Below are 19,878 nucleotides of genomic sequence, written 5' to 3' on the forward strand. Positions count from 1 at the left end.
AGCCTTTCATAGGTACTCGCCTCTCACCACATTCAATAACATTTTCCAATCTGTCAATTGCAAGTGCCTGGCTTTGCCCGGCGGTCATTAAAGTGTCACTACCGAACTCTACCTTCGCCATCTCCTTCCCTCTGTCTATTGTTGCTGAACAATTTCTCTTCATTGAGGGGAGGGGAGGGGGCATTTTATGTGAGACCACTCTCGCTTGGGTCTGGAAGGTGTTGTCTAGACAATGCACATGCATTTGGCCAGCGACTCCACCAGTGCTTTACAAGGCCTGGCAGAGGGGGTGATGAGTGGAAATATCGGTGTGGTGTGGAGGAGAGAGGGAGAAAGAGAGAGAGAGAGAGAGAAAGAAAGAGAGAGAGAGAGAGAGAGAGCGCTATGTAAAATCAAACCTGAACTGTCGGCACCTGCCATATGTATTGATATTTTGGAGGGGCTCACTATGGCAACATGGTATCCGAGTGCAAGTGCCCCAAGGACACGAGTGGTTACGCGCAAACAGAACCTGCTCAATAGTGTAGGGGGGGTGACTGTGGAGAGAAATCTGATGTATATCATTCATTTGGAAAGCTACGCAGGCAAACCCCTTGGGGTGGGTATTAAACACAGTTCACTTCAGTTTAACAGCTCCGTACCGTGACTATAAGGAGTAAAAGCATTTAGGAATACGCCATCTCATAAAACACCGGCCTATGGATTTTCCAAGGTGCTTTATCCAAATATACAACAAGTGGCGTCTCGAGCCTGGGTCATGGGGTTTTTCCTTCGTTCTAGTGCGAGGGATTGGGTTAAACAAAAGAAATAGACAGTTCCTGAGGTACCTCCATATCATTGCAGAAGGTTGCATTGGTGCCAAACAAAATCTGGCACTGCTCGTCCGCGCTGTAGTGCATGCCGGGCAGCTTGGGGGGCAGTCGGACCACGTAGCGGCTCCGCGGGTCCGTGTGAAGCAGGCAATAGCTGGCCTTCGACCTGTGCGGTGGGAGCCCACAATGAGAACACAAACAAACACAAACATACAGGCACAAAGCTGCACTGTTTTCCCACCAGCAAGAGAAGGGCTCCGTTTAGAGAGGCAGAAACAACATGTTGGTTTTGGGGAGGGTGGAGTTGACTCTGAAATACTGAGGCGTTAATGTGCCGATACAGCTTCATAACAGGCATATTAAGAGTAATTTACAGTTAAACAACTTTTTACAGTTACAGAAATTTGCAGGGGGCTAGTTGGGGTTACTTTGTTTGAAATGCAGGGTTGTGTCATGAATGATGTCACTTTCCCCACAATGAGCCTCAGGTGATATTACTTAACACCTTGGATTATAACCAAGACATTTATCTTTTCAACAGAGCAGCTCAACAACAGATATATTGAGTTGTGAAACAATGACCTAACAAGACTCCAAATGCCAGAGGTGACATATGAAAATAAATACAAAGGATTGAGTCTTTCCCACCAAACCACCATCATAGCTACAGTGAGGAAAGACCAACCGTAAGATAAAGAGCTTGAAGGAAAACCAGAGCATAATGACAAACTTAACGTGCTGTCGAACAAATTATATTTAGCCTTTTTCTCCTGCCACCAAGTTTCTTCCAATGGAGAATCAGTTTGGTGAAATCCAGGCTGAATCAGTATTTTCAAATTGTGCGTCTCTGTCACTCCTCGGCGTGAGTCTTGCGGGTCCTCACCACAGTAAGCCTCGCCTCTTGTGCATTCCTTATCAAATGAGAGCGCCGCAATCAGCCGCAGACATGCAAGGCTAGTTAGCAGCGCTTCAAAGGAGAGCTCGTTCAGAAAGGGGGGGGCCTTTGAAATGGCACACTGCAAAGACTGCCACCGCGCACGAGCACAATCAGAGAGGCTGGAAAACTGCACCCCTCTGTTCAGTCGGGGATGAGGCTTATTTTCCACCCTCATAACATTGTGTTACTTATATAAAAAAAGAGAGAGAGGGAGGCTGTTAGAAGAGTTTCCTCATCAGAAGCCCAGACTGGGGTGGGTAAAGCTGTGGCCACTACCGTGCTCGGGAATCCTGGCTACTGTTGAGATATGTCTAATGTGGCCGACCAGAGGGTGGGGGTGGGCGTGGGGGTTCAGAGACTACGAGACCGCAGTCAGGGATCACGGGAGGGAGAGAGACAGTGGAGAGCAGAGTAAGAGCAGCTGTTCCCGACTAGAGAGAGTGGATGGGGAAAATCTTACACTTGGACAATATCAGTTAATGTCTGTGCTGTGGCCATCCAAGGAAAACTCACACCGGCTCCAGACATCAGACACGCAGAGAGAGCGCAGCTACTGCAGAAGGAGATTCAGAACACGTGCAGTGGACCGCCGTGAATGCACCTTCACATTGATAAATGTGAGGTTGGCTAGGCATTGAGTGGAAAAAAAAATGACTTTGATCTTACCTGAGGAAATTTTCCAAGTCATCACGGCTGCAGGACGACCAGGAGAGGTCACTAGGGTTGCGACCTTTGACCCACTCGCCAGACATGATGTGGGAGTGTCCAGTGCAAGTGGCGTGGTCATCATCATGGCTCATTCCCATGCTGGAGAAAGCAGAGGACCAATCATCAATCCCATTCAAAAAGTAGAGCACCAATCATCAATCCCATACAAATCAAACTCAAACATCTAGCAAATATTGACACATTTCAGCCCAAAGAACTGAAATGACCCAGCCCTGACCGCTTATCTGCAGGCAACACTCATTTACAGATTATAACTAGCCACCCTGCAATAAGGCATTGTGTAACTTCCTGCATTCTGAGGAAATGTTTTTGGTGTTTCCCTGATTTCTTTATCTTTATCAAGCCCGAAGAATGACTGCTTGGTACTGCCCATGTGGCAGTGTGGCCGACATCCAAGCGGCTGTTGCTGCGAAGGATAAGACCGAGCCCTATCTACGGCATCTTTTGGGGGCAGCCTGGACAGGAAGGGCCCTGTTGATGTCTGCTCCGCATCAGAGAGTCGGCGTGGGTCTTTTTGGACTGCGGGGACGTTGGAAAGGGGTTTGATAGCGAGGGGCCCAGCAGCTGCTGAGGGCAGCCCAGAGAGAGAGAGAGAGGCTTTGACTGCTGAGCGTTGCTGTGCACTTCCTCTAAAGCCATGACCTACATTTACAAATTAAAAACAACAACCTAGAGTGAACTTGAAGCAGCAAACACAGGAGCTAATAACACAAAAAAACAGTACGGTGACTTCCAGCATGGAGTTCTCCGTTCCCGGCCCTTAACAAATGCAATAAAGATGGAGCGAGGAGAGCCACGGAAAACACAGAAAAGACGGAATCGGAATAGATATTTCATGTGCATTTCTTTCATTTGGAAGTCTCTGGCTTGACTCAGGGCTTTTACAAGAACTCTGATTTGATTTTTCAAAAAGATAATAAAGTAACTCAGCGGAGAAAACAAAAGGTAATGACGTTCGAGCAAAAAAAAAAAAGAGCAGTGAAAATACAGTCAGTAAAAAAATACAACGCTAGCTTTTAAAATAAGTGCTCTGACCTTCTCCCGCTTTGCTATCTGCTATTCCATTTCAACCGAACGAGTCACATGCTATGAGCAGTTACGCAAGCAATATTCATTTACACACAAGGATGTAAACACTGTTCCAGATCTAAGTGAGAATGCCAGGACAGCCATGGAGCCATAAACAGGGCCCACTGACCCCCGAGAGGAACCAGTGTTACTCTCCACGTCTCCCCCGTCTGCATAGGGGCTGGGGGAATCGCCGTGGCGTTCACTTCCCCGCAGATGAATCGTGACATGACGCACTCGAACAAAGTCTTCCGCTGGCATTTTTCGCTCCCAGATGAATATGTGGATAGCGTGCAATTATGACGTCAAACCTTTTTTTCGCACAGTTGGATTGACCCCTTTCCTCCCTCCACGCAGCAGCACAGCTGGATGACAGAGGAAGTGCGGTGGCACCTGGTCTTGTTCCAGGCCATAGAGTTCACTTACGTTGCCTACTGTGTGTCTTGATACAGCCCCCCAACCCCACCCCACCCCCTCCCGAGCTGCATTCCTTTAGGCATATGACCATGTGGCTGTGCTGGAGCTGGAGCTTGGGCTTCAGAAACAACACAGCCCAGCGCCCTTCCACTGATATTCCTACACTCTCCTCCAAGCAGCTACTAAAGCACATAATGGCTGTACCGTGCATGATAGCAATGTGTGCCTATATATGTCTATTCTTTTTCAAATATAGAACACACATAGACTTTAGCAATGAGTAAGCTGGGGCTGTGGTGGCAGGGGTATTATGGCCATCAATGCGCCACAGGACATCAAGTCTGGCTTTTATCTGCCTCGGTGTGTCAGAGCCAAAGCTCTTGGATTCATTGGAGCACATAAAGGATGTACTGTTTTCAGACCTGCTACGAAGCTAATAAGAATCACCAAGTTTCCATGGAATCCCCCCCCACACATACACACAGAAGTTTTTCTGTGATCAGTGAGGATAAAAGGTGCTTGTTTATTGATTGCAGGTCAAGTTTCTCCTGACTATCCTAAGAGATTAACGGCTGATTGCTAGCACGGTGAAATAGAGAGGAACATGGCGAAAAATGTGCTCTCAAACTCCTCATTAAGGCAAGAATATTTCTATTCAAAGTATGCTCTCATAGCCGCACATCCTTCACATAGTTGTTGTTGTTTGTGTTGTTGCCAGCCTATCTGGCTTTGGCCAATTACATTGTAAGTTCACAACAGTGCTCAAAGCAAAAGTATCATATCATGATGCATTTACCAAAAAAAGGTATACTTAAAGTTCATTTTATCAAGTATGCTGAAGTACAGTTTAAGTATAATTCCCAAGTTTACTTCTTTTTTAGTAAGTTAAGTATAAACGTACACTTGGAAATGTACTAAGTTTATACTTCTTTGGACTAAATTGGCCCACTTTCAGTTTATAATAGTAAACTCATAAGTAATGAAAACTATACTGCAAGTAAACTAGTGAAGATACTAGTTATATTCTTCTAGCACACCTTTTAGTTCATTATAGTATGAAGTATTTTTAAGGTGTAACAAGTAGTAAACTTTTAGATGCATTACAAGTGAACTTATAGGTGTACTGTTCACTAACAAACTGTATTTATATTGCTTATTAATATAATTTATATACTGCATTTATACTACACACACACCAATGGCATAGGCTGCCATGCAGGGCACCAACCGGTACATTGGGAGTGCTTTTGAGGTTAAGTGTTTTGTCAGGAGGAGCTGGGCTTGAACCTGCAACCTTCCGGTTCCTGGACGGCTCCTCTACCTCCTGAGCCACTGCCACTTATTGCCACCCACTCAGTAAAATATAAGTTTACCGGTATAAATATTAGAATCAGTTAAGTGAATAAAATGAAATGAGAATCGGTCATGCAGCCTCTCAAAGATCAGTCTCTGGCTACAAGTACCAGTAAATATACTTAGACTTTTCCATTAGTATAAGTACAGTATATCAAGTATATCTAAGTATAAGCCCCTCGGGGATTAATAAAGGTATTTGAACTGAACTGAGTATAAGTATCAAGTATAGGCTAGATATACTTAAACCTTACCTATACCTTACCTATACCTATACATCAGTATAAGCCACTTTTTGTGAGTGTGTACTGTGTGTGTACTGTGTGTGTATGTGTGTGCTCAACCCTTTGCACTCTGAAAGTTGCGCACCAAGCAAAACTTTTGCAGCGTGGAAAAACGGGAGCTCGTTGCCACGCCAGGCGACGGCCTGTGTATAAAAAAGGCATCAAGGTGCACCTCTCCCTCTTCTGTTCCCCTTTAATAGGTGTTTTAACGCACTCTGTACAATGAGGGCTTTCACGGCACTCGCTCGCTCGCGAGGCTGTGTGGCACCGGCTGCGTAATCACACACAAGCCGCGTATCGGCACCAGTCGGGTGCGTGGGGCGCCAGCTCATTACCCGTCGTCATTAAACCGCCCTCCACCGCTGGCTTGCGCCGCCGCCGCCGCCTCGGCCCGGCTTCGTCCGCCCCGCCACGTCCGAGGCTGGGCAGGATCGGCCCGATAACTCCACAGAGGCCTGGCAAGGCCACAAAGCCTCCACTGCGCTGCGCTCGCTAATGTAGCCTGGCAGCATTTCCAGACAAATTTGGTGCTGGCTCTCCGTCATTGTTCTATCAATGTGGGCTTTATACTGTACGTGTGCATAAGGAGCAAGTCCTGGTATTACACAAGAGAGACGTTGGAGGGGGGTGGTCATTCCATCTACAGTAAGCAGACAGAGCTGTGCCAATGTAGCCCATCAATGACAGATGTGTCTCTGAGCTCCTTCAAATTGCAGGGGAGAGGTTGTGTATTCTTGAGAGATATTTTGTGGCACAAGCAATCATTTTTGGATCGTTTTCCCCTTGTGTGTGAGCGTTCAGAGGGGTCCCGGGGGGCAATCAATTACACAGCAATGGGGTCTGCAGCAGAATTTGAGGACACTGTACTTTCAAAGTGCAGGCTACTGCCTACAGCTCAGGGCTGGTCAACCGTTAAACAGACATATCCTGTCATCCCCCTAATACATCAAAACAAACAGAGGTCTGCTTATAGAAATGTATGGCATGCAGTACAAACAGACACAAAACGTATGCAGAACGAGAGGGAGGGAGAGACAGAGAGAGAGGGAGAGAGAGAGAAGAGGGAGGGAGGGAGAGAGAGAGAGAGGGAGAGAGATAATAGGGAGGGAGAGGTAGAGAGAGAGAGAGAGAGAAGAGGGAGGGAGAGAGAGAGAGAGAAGAGGGAGGGAGGGAGGGAGAGAGAGGGAGAGAGAGAATAGGGAGGGAGAGGTAGAGAGAGAGGGAGGGAGAGAGGGAGAGAGAGAATAGGGAGGGAGGGAGAGGTAGAGAGAGAGAGAGAGAGAAAGAGAGCGAGAGAGAGAGAGAAAGAGAGAGGGAGAGAGAAGAGGGAGGGAGGGAGAGGAAGATAGAGAGAAAGAGAGTGAGACAGCATGTGCAATTGAACTTGTGAGAAGCACAGAGGAAGAAGAGGGGAGAGGACAGGAAAGGAAACGAGCAGAAAAAAACCCAAAGCACTGAGAGACACTTGTCTGCAGTGGACTCACTTGTGGCCGAGCTCGTGGGCGATGGTGAAGGCCAGGTTGAGGCCGTTGTCCTCGGCCAGCACGCACTTCCTCTTGGAGCTGCAGGCGCCACCCAGATAGGCGATTCCTACAGGAGGGGGAACGAGAAGACACACAGGACTCAGGCAGGGTAGGACGAGTGCGGCTCTCTGCCAACGCCACCACCAACTCCATGTCATGACACACACACACACAGCCAGCTTTTTATGCTATCTTAGAGATTTCACCTCACCAAAAAAGTTAAAAGCTGCGACCACAAATCCTCTTTGCCATTTCCTCCCTTTCTTCCTCTGACCAGATGTTTCTCTCCGAGTCTGTTTTCTGTCCCCAAGTAATACACACATGCATTGATTAAACAAAAGGAGCCAGTTTCCGAGGTCATCGCTGCTAATGTGTGTCGCGTTCAGTTCAAATAAAAGCTACTTCTCCTTATGGAATCTGGAGCCGGTGCTTTTGTTATTTGTTTTCTGGCCTCCCTCATTCTTGGAACATTTGTAATACTGACCCAATTTAACCAGGGCAATTACAGCCGCATGATTCACAGACAGCAGTCTACAGTAACCCTTGCAGTGCTGGACACCGGAGCAGGTCACTCGCGATTGCAAGCGAGTGAAAACAACCTTTAGGCTTTAAAGTGGTGCTGCAGCAGCGGCGTGTGAGTGGGGGATGGTGTCCCGAGTGAGCGTGCTCCACTTGGGACGAGGGAGAGAGGAGTCAGAGGAATTTGCGCCACTAACCACCACTAAGACAGGCCTCCTTGCTGCCCAGTGGTCTGCACCTGCAGGGGTCATCAACGCGCTGACCCCCACCCCCCCACACACAATTGTGTGCAGGGGAGGGGGTAGGGGGAAAATGCAGGGGGCATTTGGTTGGAGAGGCAGATTGTTAAAAGTTGGGATTCAAGAAGGCATACTTGCCGCTGGTGAACCTTCACTGTGTGTGAGTGTCTGTGTGTCTGTGTGTGTGTGTGTGTGTGTGTGTGTGTGTGTGTGTGTGTGTGTGTGTGTGTGAGTGTCTGTGTATGTGGATAAAAGCGAGGTTACACAACCCAGCAGAGAGCCGTCATGCCCCTGGCACGACAGAGATGGAGAGCTCGCGTTTCGCCATTATGCAAATGCATTCCGACCACATTCAATTCGAATCATCATCATTATGGCGAGTTGAGTTTGATTTGTGTGGTGACAGCTATAGGACTCCTGAACCTCAAACCACCTAAGGAGAATGCCTCGGGCAGGCGCGCCAGACAAGAGGAAACATAACTCTCCGTCGGGCTATTGGATAGCAGGTTATGATTAATGCATGCATGTTAATGGGGAGAGATACCATCGATACACACGGACAGAGTTTGCCCGCTGACGTGATGGGAGATAGGGAATGAATTGAAAAGAGATTGATTATACAAGCACTTGTTTTGGAGTTAAAACAACACTGCCCAACAACCGCCCCTCCAACACACACACACACACACACACACACACACACACACACACACACACACACACACACACACACACACACACACACACACTATGATACTGTACAAACTACTGGAAAAACAGTGTATTTAATCTGGAGCTGCTCTTACACCACAAGAGGCACCCTCCGTGTTTGAAAAGCAATCAATCACCACATCGGCCAGGGGAGATGACATCACATGACAGGTCTCCGCGCTAGATATTACCTACGCGTCCGCTCAGACACCTGTTTTCTCTCCCCGGCTGGACGCTGTCCAACACGCTTCATTTGGAGCAGGACAGACGTACGTTTAAATCAGTGACAAGAGAATAAAATGAAGGCCAGATGGCAACTTTTGGAGGGGGGAAATGCTTGGAATTGAGTTTGGGGATGATAACAGATGATACGCACCAGATATGGCCTCACTCCAATAAACAAGAGAACCAACTTGGCACCTCTGTGTTTACTGATAAAACCCAGTTGTGCTCGTGCTGCTATGATGGGCTGCCTTATATGGAGCTCGTTCAGAAATCAGCTGAAAAGAAGTGAACATTGAGCTGGTGCTGAAGTTCTGAGTATACCTTCAAATTCCCAGTATACTTTTAAATTCCGAGTGTACCTCTAAATTCTCAGTATACCTTCAACTTCTATTTGGGTTTGCACTCCATTGAAAGCATTTTTCCAAGCACAGGTCCTCATATTTAGAGATTTAAGACTAATTAAGAGTATAGCAGTAAGGTGTATTGTGATTTATTGAGATCTAACACACCTCGGCTAAAAAGTTTGGTTTTGCTTGCTTGCCTGCTACACCTCTTCATTAGGTCTGCCTTAGGCCACGATCAGACAGGATGCATTTTTTGCAGTGAGGTGCGCCTTTTTTATGTGGCTTCATATTATTGGCAGAAAGCCTTTTGCACACTGCTTATGGGCCCAGAGTGCTTGCGTTTTGTGCACCTGCTGTGCCTCACGTTTTTGCAGAGGCGCCCTGAGCGCCTCGAACTGAAAAAAGTTCAACTCAATGCGGAAAAGCGTCCAACGTCATTCGCATTTTTATGAAAACATAGTGTACCTCTCGTTTTACATGCGGCAAAGGTGCGTCCTGTCTGATCGCACCCTTAGGCAACTTGTAAAGCTTGAGAAGGATAAGGCTGGGTAAGGATTAGAAATCCATTTGAAAGACCATGTTGACTGAGATGAAATCGATAGCATGTTTAGCAACCTCAAATCCTCCCAAATGAAACTATGTTTGTATGTGTTTGTCTCTTATTTGTCTGTGTGTGTGTTCTGAGGACAGCTCCAGGATCACTGACCTCCCAGATTTCAATCATATCATCTTCACTGGTATGCACATGAAACTTTCATTTCTGCCTTCATGTCTACAGTGTAGGTGGGACTGTGGTAGTGTCATGGTTAAGGAGCGGTTAAGGAGCTGGGCTACAGCGTCCATACCATGTACGGGTGCCCACGGGGACCCAGGTTCGATTCCAACCTGCGGTCATATCCCGATGCCAGCCCATCACTTTCACTTCCTGTCAACCTTCACTGTCCTATCTGAGTTAAGGCAAAAAGCCCAAAAATATACTTTTAAAAAAAAGCAACTGGGCTAGCATGTAGTAGTAGCCTGAAAAGTTGTGCTTCCACCGTAGTGCGCTTAAGCAAGGCACTTAGCCCCAAGTTGCTACAGGGACAACGGCCCTTGTAATATAATTGACATATGTAAATCCGCTTTGGATAGAAACGTCTGCTAAATTAATGTAAATGTTTAAAAAGAAAATAACACAAATCTCAATTGTGAAATCCGACCACCTGGAAAAGGAGGGCAACACTTTACTCAAGACCCACTCAAGACCTTTTGTCTCTTCTGCATACAAAATGCAAATCAGTGTTGGAACCAAGTCCGGAGACACAACGGCACTTGGGCAGTCCTTTAAAAACAAAACAAAGAGGCCAGTACTGTACTGTACATGCCATAACACGAGAGCCATTACAGAAAAGTGTAGGTTGTGTTGGGGTTGTGCTCCCTTGAAATGCATTACAGCAGAGGTTTACCATTTGCCAATGATCTCAAAACAACACTCCTAGCCATCCTCGGAGGCCTGGAACACACACGCATGGAAAACACACCCCTAGCCATGGCCTGGAACACTCTCTATTGTGTACCATATTTTCAATGGAATAATTCGCTGAACCGAGTGTACAGTATTAAAGCCCTAATTACCACCTAATGAAGCATTGGGTTATTAAAACAAAGGCAAAGCCGCTACATTTGGCTGGGCTCCACACACACAGTGCACAAGGGAGAAAAACAAACCAGGCCAAAAACAAATCTCTCAACGACTTTGCCCAATGACTTAAAGCGTTAAACTAGTAGCGACGAGAAATCAAGGTACAAGAAGACAGGCACTTTTTTATCAGAAGGGCACACTTTATCACACACATGAATGGCTTGTTCAGTTTAGTCCTTTTCTCCAAGCTGCCAAATGCTTCAGGTGAGGTGGCAGACCTGTAGGCAGGCAAGGACTGTGTTTCAGCATCCCACAAAACACGAGCCTCAATATGGCCCTGTGGGTTAAAGGTCATGGGTTAAGGGTCAACAGGAGGTGCAGCTAGTCCCTTGCTGTGTTCAACCTTACGGCTCCTCCACCCAGGGACACTGTGTTCTCCACAGGCCCACTGTGGACCTGGCACTGAGAGAGCACCTGTGTGGATGTTTGTAAACCATTACACACACATAAAGCCCCACCCACACCGAGCACTGCACTCATGAGCAAAATAAGAGTCTTACTGAGTCACTTCATACCGTACCAGTGTACAGTGGACTCCAGACATTAGAATGTTTCAGGAGAGGAGAACACTCGATTTTTAAAAGGTACACTATGCCGGTTTAGGTATTTTTCCTCTAGAGTCGTGATATATTTATATTTTACTCTGCTGTTCAGCAAACTGTAAATAGCAAACTTCTTATGACTTGTACCCCCTGTACACAATGAAAATTATTTTATTGTGGAGGTGAAGGATTAACAACAGATCTCCAAAGAGCTATATCTACTGACAAGGTAATGCAAAACATGCAAAACACATACGACTAGCACATCAGTGGCTGTCTTTAACAGTCTCAAACCAGCAGTCTGATTTGGAAACAGATGTGCCCCTAAATTCTTACATGACTTCTTTCCACTCAACTTTGTTTTTACAATCCACACATTCTGCCACAAGCGGCAATTGCCTGAGCGATGCTCATCATCCACTAGAGCTATAATGTGGAATCTTTGAACAATTTACATTAAGGCCCCTTTCTGCATAATCATCTGGCACATTTTAACGTACTGCTGTGGTCCCTAAGAGTTGCCATAATTGCCACCTGCAGGTTTATGTGGTGTCATATAAAGTTAGATGCTGGAGAAAAGTAGCGGGCAGCTGAACTGCGGAACACACTGGAGAGAGGGGCTGGTCAACAGGGTTGGGGGGTTGCTTGGGGGGGGTTGCTGGAGTCCACTATTCCTCTACTGGACAGCAGCAGGTTTGTGACTCCAGTGTGGGGGGTGGGGAGTGGAGGTGGTGGTGGTGGTGGGGAGGGAGGGGGGCTCTCGTGCACACAGGAGGACCTGCTCATGTCCCGACAACCACCGGCCTTATAAATTGAGGCCCCGTGAGGTAATGCATGGCTGGAATATTTGCGGCTTCAGAGCGACTCTGAGGCCAGCATTTTCTAATGACTCGCACGTCCTGGGGGGACAAAGAGGCAAGTTCAAGCCTGGCTCTACTGTCCTGTGGTCGGGGTTGACTCAGCAGTTATAAAGGGGCATGGTGGGCTTGCTGATCAAATGCAAATCCCAGGATTCATCATACCGGCATGAGGCAGCCATCCAAGCGAGCCTGAAAGCTCCGCTCGCGATCTAAACACACAACCGGACCGGGCTAAAGAGGACAGTTAATTAGCCATCACAACACCAAGAGGGTTTCATTTATTTGCAGAATCTATCCACGTGCAGGCTCAAACAGCTCAACAAGACAAAAAAAGAAAACAAAAAAAAAGAAAACAAAAAAAAGAGAAAACAGCCAGCTCATCAGAACTAGGTTTCCCATAAGCACTGTATGAACAAGCACTGTGTTTATAAAAAGAGAAATGACAGACTCGCTATCCTCTAACAATGTTAGTGGTTCAACAGCACTTTCGGGAAAAACGCACCCCTGGACAGCAGGCTGTTTGTTCCATGTGGCACACACGCCTGCAGGCTGGCCCAGTGTTCCGCTGTAAAGAGTGAATCAGCTGATTTTCCTGAGCATCCATCCTCTGCAGCAGAGACTTCGACGTGGCAGCGGGGCTCCCTTGAAATGGCCCGCCGGCCCCCTCACCGGTCTGTTCTCACTCTCCCCAGACGCCTCCGTGTTAGTATACCAAACACAGGAAACAGGATTCCATCACTAGTACAGCGCTTTGACGCCTGGTCAGCCCCCAACCCCCCCCACCCCCTTTGCCTCCCACCAAATTCCCCCCAATAATACTGCCCGGCGAACGAGTGCGTCCTTCTACTTTGATAAGGAGCTACGAGAAAATAAACACCAGAGAAAGACAAACAGAGCATTTATCCAGTATGAGGCACTGTTTTATTTTAAGAGAGACTCTGAAAGCGAGCTTTTAGGGCACACAAAATATACCAAAAACTCCTCACAGTCACCCCCAAAACACAGCCCACATTTTTGTGAAAACTGCTGACGCTCACAGGGAGCCCAGGAGCGCAAATTGGTTAGGGTCTCTTTACTCCGTGAGTCGCCGCCGGACTCTACAACAGCGGTCGGCGGAAAACTGGGTCAGAGCCGTTGGTGCAAATCGCACAATAACCACGAGTGTTCTTTCTCACGGGGGCCATGTGCGACGGCTAACACGTAAGAGTGCTCGCTCGTGCACTTGCCGGCCGGCGCAGAAGACGAAGAGCAGCCGCAGGTTTGCACCAGTCACAAGTTCCATTGCATCACGCCACAGGGCTCCCCGATGATAAAGTAGCTGGGCCCCTGCACAGAGACAGAACGGACAAGACACGGCTGTGGCGCCTGCTTCCCGAGTGTCGGCTGTCTGTCTGCTCAGTGGGACAATCCAACACACGCACACACACACACACACACCTGTCCCCTACCTGAGATGTGTCAAAACTGGAGGGGGGATCCTGAGAAATGCACCAGAGCTTTTCTGGAGACATTCACAAGAGAATGCTGCAGGGCTTACAGCAATTAAAGTAAGGCAAACTCCAACACTCCCCCAGGTCCACCGGGCAGTGTGCAGAATGCTGATGTGATGCTAGCGCTATAATGTGTAATAGGACAATTATATTTGCTGCTCACAGTTTCATATCGTGCTGATGTAGCAGTGAACTTATTGGAAAAACAGCAGCTGGCCTCTGGATTGGTCAGCTGAGTCATGCTGTCCTGGTATCTCCTGCACACCAAATGTACTACTTAAAGGGGAAACGGCACACCTCTATAGACCCAGACTATAAGCAATGGAGGACCGTATAGAGGACTCCATGTGAGAATTCTGTTCATGCTACACTCTGTGTTCTGAATGTCCTTGCAGACAGAGTGGCATGTGGAAAATTCAGGTGGAATTTTCAGACTGCAACCCATAAGAGAAACATTGTAAGAACTCTCCAACACGGACATGCCAGACTAGCCTTTGAGGACATATCAGGACATTGTTTGTCTTTCCACTTGAGCTTGTATGCGTGCAGCCAAACTTTGAGCTCTCCAAATAGAAAATAAGAAATATGCATTTCCTGACTTCTGACAGTTGATTTTGAGCTCTGCACCAAAACAAACATCTGCAGAGTGTAAAACGGCGAACGCTGCTCCGCGCCCATCTGACAGTTCCGTGTCCTAATCACATCAGCAGGGAGGAGCGGAGTGATGTGCTCCTCTGAGCTTCCCCCTGCGTCAACAGCTTGGCACGCAGGGCGCGTTGAAAAGATGCGTCGTCGCCGAGGGCCGCGGCTTCATCAACCCGCCCCGCAGCGGCATCACACGCGCAAAGGGGTCCTCAAACGCTCGCCGCAGGCACACGGAATGTGCATCTACAGCAACGACACGCGCAACGCCTGACGACTTCAAACAGAACAGGAGGCCTCGCCTCCCCCAGCCACACAACATCCGCCCAGAGGAACGCACATCACTCCCTCCATCACACGCTGCCCTCGAGGTGCCTGTAAAGCCCAGGAGAAGTGAGAGAGTTCTCGCTCTATAATTCCACCTCCACAGAGCCCGTCCGCGTCCAGCCACAGCCCTGCCGGACCTGCTGGGAAATACCCTCGCACTCAGTACTCAACGTGAAATAGAACACGTTCAAAGGGAAATGGCCCACCCAAACATATGGACGGAACACACACAAAGAGGGTGATCTGCTGATGGTGGAGGGGTTGACTGGGATTGTTTTCCTTTTTTTTTAATTTCTTTAGCATCGTTATTTCCTAAAAAGGTGATTCTTTAAGATCTGCAACGTTGGATTTTTTTTTCTTTTCTTTTTTTTTCTCGCTCTGACTCGATACACCGCCATAGAAATCCTTTCAGCCAGTGACCAAACAAAGGGGGAAACAGAAACTGCTTGCTGATTCAGCTGTCAAACGAAATGGAGCCAATTTTGGCTTCCCCAAGTATAAATCAAAATTAGAAATGGACGCTTTCCAACATTACATAATGGGACTTGAAGGATTCCAAGGGACTAAGCTCACTCACTCCAACTGTAAAACAATATAAAATCAGGCCATTGAAAAAAAGCAGGCCAAACTGAAAAAACTAAGAGCATTGTTATTTTGCCTTTAAAGTAAAATGGCCAGGTCCACACAACAATTAGTGGCCACACATCACTGCCACATTGCCTACTCAGGATAGTAGCATTGCACTAAACACTCTGACCTGTGCCCAGTCTGGAGCTAACGCTGCTATTTGGAGGTTTGGCAGATATTGAACATCATTCCTGTTCCATGAGCACCTGGTGTTCACCTGCAGGTGTTTGCAATGTATTCCACTTCACTGTACTGTTTTCAAATATTCATACTAGATCATAATTTTCAAGCCCATAAATATTGAGAAACAGATATTATGCAATAGGTGTATTTGTTTATGCATGACATGCCTCTGTTGAGAGTAGTTGTCAGACCTGCACTGCAAACCAATGTCATAGCATGTAAATATTCCATTTATTTTCTGCCATCATACTGTATCCTTTGATTTAACCCACTGAACAATTTTGCATTGCAATAGCACAGAGAGCACATCATAACTTTAATGGCCACCATCACAAAATAGGATGTGCCAAACAAACACCCTTACAAAGACAAAAAACACCACATGTAACATGTGCAAGAAATCCAAAATGATGACTTTTCATGGGGACTGAGCAAAGTCCCCAAGTGTGTTATAGGTTTTGGCTTTCTCAAGGCTTCAAGATGCAATGCCCACTAAGTCTAAGGCCAACAACTCCTCTTGATCCATTCATCTGACACCACACATTACCTCAGCTCTCGCTATCACAGATGGACGTCTCTCTCCAAACGCTTTAGTGGGGAACTGTGTTATTCTTTAGCAATTATCGGAGAATTCTGAAGTGGTTTGAAAAGTATGAGATCACTGCTCGGCTCAACGCCACAGCAGGTCTGCCCCCCGCCCACCTCCTCAGCCTGCTGCTCTCTCCTGAATGCAGTCAGAAGACCAAAAAAAACAACAACACAGCCCCAGCGAACCCAGTCGTAGTGCTATTCTAGGAACAGTTCAAGAACTTTCTGAGAGATCACCATATACAGTCAAGAGCCTGGAAATGCAGTTATACCTACGTTGTATGAAGTGCAATTCGGATTGCTGGGTTATGGGGTTAGAGGGCTGACTGAACAGGCCTGGGCATGAGACTCGCCCTGCAGAGGCAGCCTGGGGCGGGTTTAAGGTCTGCAGCAATCGATATCCTGGAGAACCGGCGACCACCCAAGGGCCTTACGATGCAGGAAGGCGCCTCATTCTGGGAATGCCATTCCCCCAGGCCAACGGGTGCTTCTCTGCATAATCCCTCTACCGCAACCAAAGAGTCTCCATTATGTCACATCAATTACCCTCAGGCCATAGTCACCGGATAGCTCAAACCTCAACGACGCAGTTGCTGCCATCACTCAGGAACAGCTAGAATCTACGGAGTTGACCACTCAGAGATGGAAGACAACACAAAACACAAATATAAACACAAACAGGAAGCCATGCCTGTCTGTGAACACATGGCATCCAACTTCACACCTCGGCCGGCGAGCTTTGTTCATCTGGCAATTGGCCGCGCCTGCCTCGCTCAAATGCCAGCAGAGCCCATCGCTCAATTACAGTAATCTACAGCAGCGGACATTTCAACAGGCCATTATCTGCTTCCTAAGTGGCCTCCAGCATCGGAGGAGGACTCCCAGGCTTGGGCAGAGTGGTGTTGGGGCGGTGGGGGTTGGGGGGACATGTCACCTGCCTCTCCATTTCAGAGGCAGGAATCTTAGGGGTCAGAGAGGGCCAAGCTCTGGACCTATTTAAAAAAAAATACCCCCCTACAGAGATACTTAAAAGGGGTAGACTAAAACACTGCCGTCTCCAAGAGTCTGCTCTAACAGCCAGAATTGCTTACAAATTTACAAAGGCAGTGTTGTTATATATTTATCCCATGAGGGATACACATATCACCCATGTTGTTTTTGTTCTGAGAAATCTTTCTATTCATCTACCTGATACAATACACAGCCAACTTAAACATAAGCAAGACTAGGTCATTAAAAAAGGAAAAAGGAATCCCTGAGGTGTAAAATTGTTTGGAGTCATTTGCCATTTTAAATATACAGCGTAACAGCCCCTTGACAATTTAATTACAGCAACTGTGGTCTTTTTCAGTTTACAGCAGTTGCCTTGTAAGTCTTTTGTGCGCTGAAATGTTTTAGCAGAAAAATAACAGAGAAATGCTCTGTATTTTTCCAAGAACGGTTTGGGCAGCAACACAAGCAGTCATTACTCACCTACTGTGTCACACGGCTCGTCTTTATGGACGCAGAAATCAGTCCTGAAATGACACAGAATGAAAGAAACAGAAAGAGAGAGAGAGGGAGGGAGAGACAAAAAGATTAAGATATGTCTCTGCAACACACCAGATGACACCGGGGATGATAGACACTAAAAATGTTCCAACCCACTGTTTTGCATTATGGCTAGGGCTCATAACCATTCGGCTGTTTAAAATTTTATTGCTGATAACCATGGATTTCCAATTGAACTATGTTTGAACTGCATTAACTTCTAATTAGCGTGACCGCTTTCTATCTGCAAGGAAACTTGGCTATGAGGGAAGATGTTTTGAGGAGCCCTCAATGGCTCATTCCACTTGTCGGAGCATCTCTAAATAACGACAAAATAATCCTGCCTCACAATTGAAAATCCTTCTCTTAATCCTCCTGTCACGGAGCAGCCATCCTGATTAAATCACACGTTTCCTCCTATTATTAGGGATGGATCTGTCACTTCAGTTGGTATCTACAGTGCCCAAAATACAAGGCTGCATGGCGAATTCTTTCCCTCCGAACCCCAGGCATTTGAGAAGCCCTCGAGCACTTCTTTGTTCAGGTTCCTGGTCAGCAACCTGATATGTTTTTTTTCTCCTCAGTCCTAAAGGGCAAATGATTTCCTGGACACAATCAAAGCCATCAGTGTTATACTGGGTGTCACCACAATGTGACTTAACCACAAAGCCCTGAAGTCTCTTGGTGTGTGTGTGTGTGTGTGTGTGTGTGTGTGTGTGTGTGTGTGTGTGTGTATGTGGGGGGGGGGGGGAGGTTGGGTACATAAATAAATAAGAGGCGCCCCCAATCTCCTGCGGGGTGTGAAATGGCAAGAGTCAAAACACGAGAGGCCTTTTCCCATGCATCCGTCCCGTGACTGCGGGAGGTGTCAACAGCTGCATGTCAGCATCTGGGATCCGAGGGCTAACCATGACCAGTGCGGGCCTAGTCCAGCCGAAGAGAGCTGGGTCGGGGCGAGGAGAGGCCAGCATGCCAGAGAACAGGGCGTCTGTGGAGGAGACGCAGTCACGCATCCGCTGGGGCGCCGGCCAAAACACAGTTGATGCCTGGACAGCAGCCAGCTCAGCTTTTGCAAGGGCCTGGCGACACATTGTGTGTCTGTGTGTGTGTCTATGTGTGTGTTTGGGTGTGTGGTTGTGCATGTGTGTGTGTGAGTCTGTGTGTGTTTGTCTGTGTGTGAGTGGGGGGCTGGTGTGTGGACTTACCTCTGGACTGAGTCCATTTACAGTGCAGCTCCACGCTGTAAAGTAAGTATCAGTAAATAACAAACCACCCTATGAGAACTTCACAGAGAAGAACAGAGAGAGAGAGAAAAAAAAGAGAGAGAGAGAGAGAGACAGACAGACAGACAGAGAGAGAGAGAGAGAGAGAGAGAGAGAGAGACAAGACTTCTGAGGGGCAGACCTCCTAAATCTAGACATCTAAAGCAATGCTGTTTGCTTTCTCAGGCAGACAAGAACCTCAACCAGGATACACAAAAATGCACACTGAGTAGCCAAAGCCTTTGAGATCGGGCTGTCCCTTTACTGCCCGGGTTACCATAACATTGTTAATGGCCCATCCCAAAGGTCACGCACGGTTCAAACAAGAGATGCCTTTGAACTCCCAATTAAGTGGCCGGAGCCAACACACAGAGGGCAGGCAAAATGAGAAAGGACTGTTGTGCCCTCCACGTCCTCTGGGCCACCAGTGCTGGGCGAACACCACAGACTCTCCACAGCTAAATCCGTCCACCGCTTCCCCTCGTTAATGTAGCTAAGCCAGAACCAACGTCCGCAGAGGGAGTCTCAAATCTGGTCATTTTCGGGAAAAATAAACGTTATTTTCAGCAAAAACAATGACTAATAGGTGAAGAAGACCAAAGGGCGACAATTCGGAGCAATTTAGAGCTATTTTTCTACCTGGAAACAGTTTAAGAAATGTCAATTACTTTCAAAGATCCCACAATAACTGACTATTGTACCTGTAAGCTTTCCAAGTCCTCATGTCTCGCTGCTCTTGGTCCTTGCAGAACATATCAACAACACTGAAAATCTAGAGCTAAATTGGTCCAGTGTTAATGAGGTATAATGGGTCCAGGGCATTGGCAGGTTGAAATGGCAAAGCTCCACACATTCTCCCCTTACTCCCTTTGCATCAAAATGGTTTTTGATGTGAATATCTGATATCCTGCCATCACATCCTCAGACGAAATGGATTGGACACACAGCTGGGCAGCGCCGATAGCTCAGCCTCCACAGCAGGGGC

At 47.3% G+C, this 19,878-nt stretch overlaps 1 protein-coding gene across 1 annotated transcript in view; it reads right to left on the reverse strand.

Moving 5' to 3' along the window:
* Positions 1-19,878, reverse strand: part of adamts17 (ADAM metallopeptidase with thrombospondin type 1 motif, 17) — an 83,193-nt gene that overhangs the window by 42,480 nt on the left and 20,835 nt on the right. The window contains exons 7-10 of the mRNA XM_042062347.1: positions 17,575-17,618; positions 7,085-7,190; positions 2,416-2,556; positions 828-978 (exon numbers count right to left, since the gene is read on the reverse strand). Of these exons, the coding sequence (XP_041918281.1) occupies positions 828-978; positions 2,416-2,556; positions 7,085-7,190; positions 17,575-17,618 (442 nt within the window). The remainder of the gene's footprint in view (positions 1-827; positions 979-2,415; positions 2,557-7,084; positions 7,191-17,574; positions 17,619-19,878) is intronic.

The sequence above is a fragment of the Alosa sapidissima genome, chromosome 14 (genome assembly GCF_018492685.1).
Source record: "Alosa sapidissima isolate fAloSap1 chromosome 14, fAloSap1.pri, whole genome shotgun sequence".
NCBI classification, from domain to species: Eukaryota; Metazoa; Chordata; class Actinopteri; order Clupeiformes; family Clupeidae; genus Alosa; species Alosa sapidissima.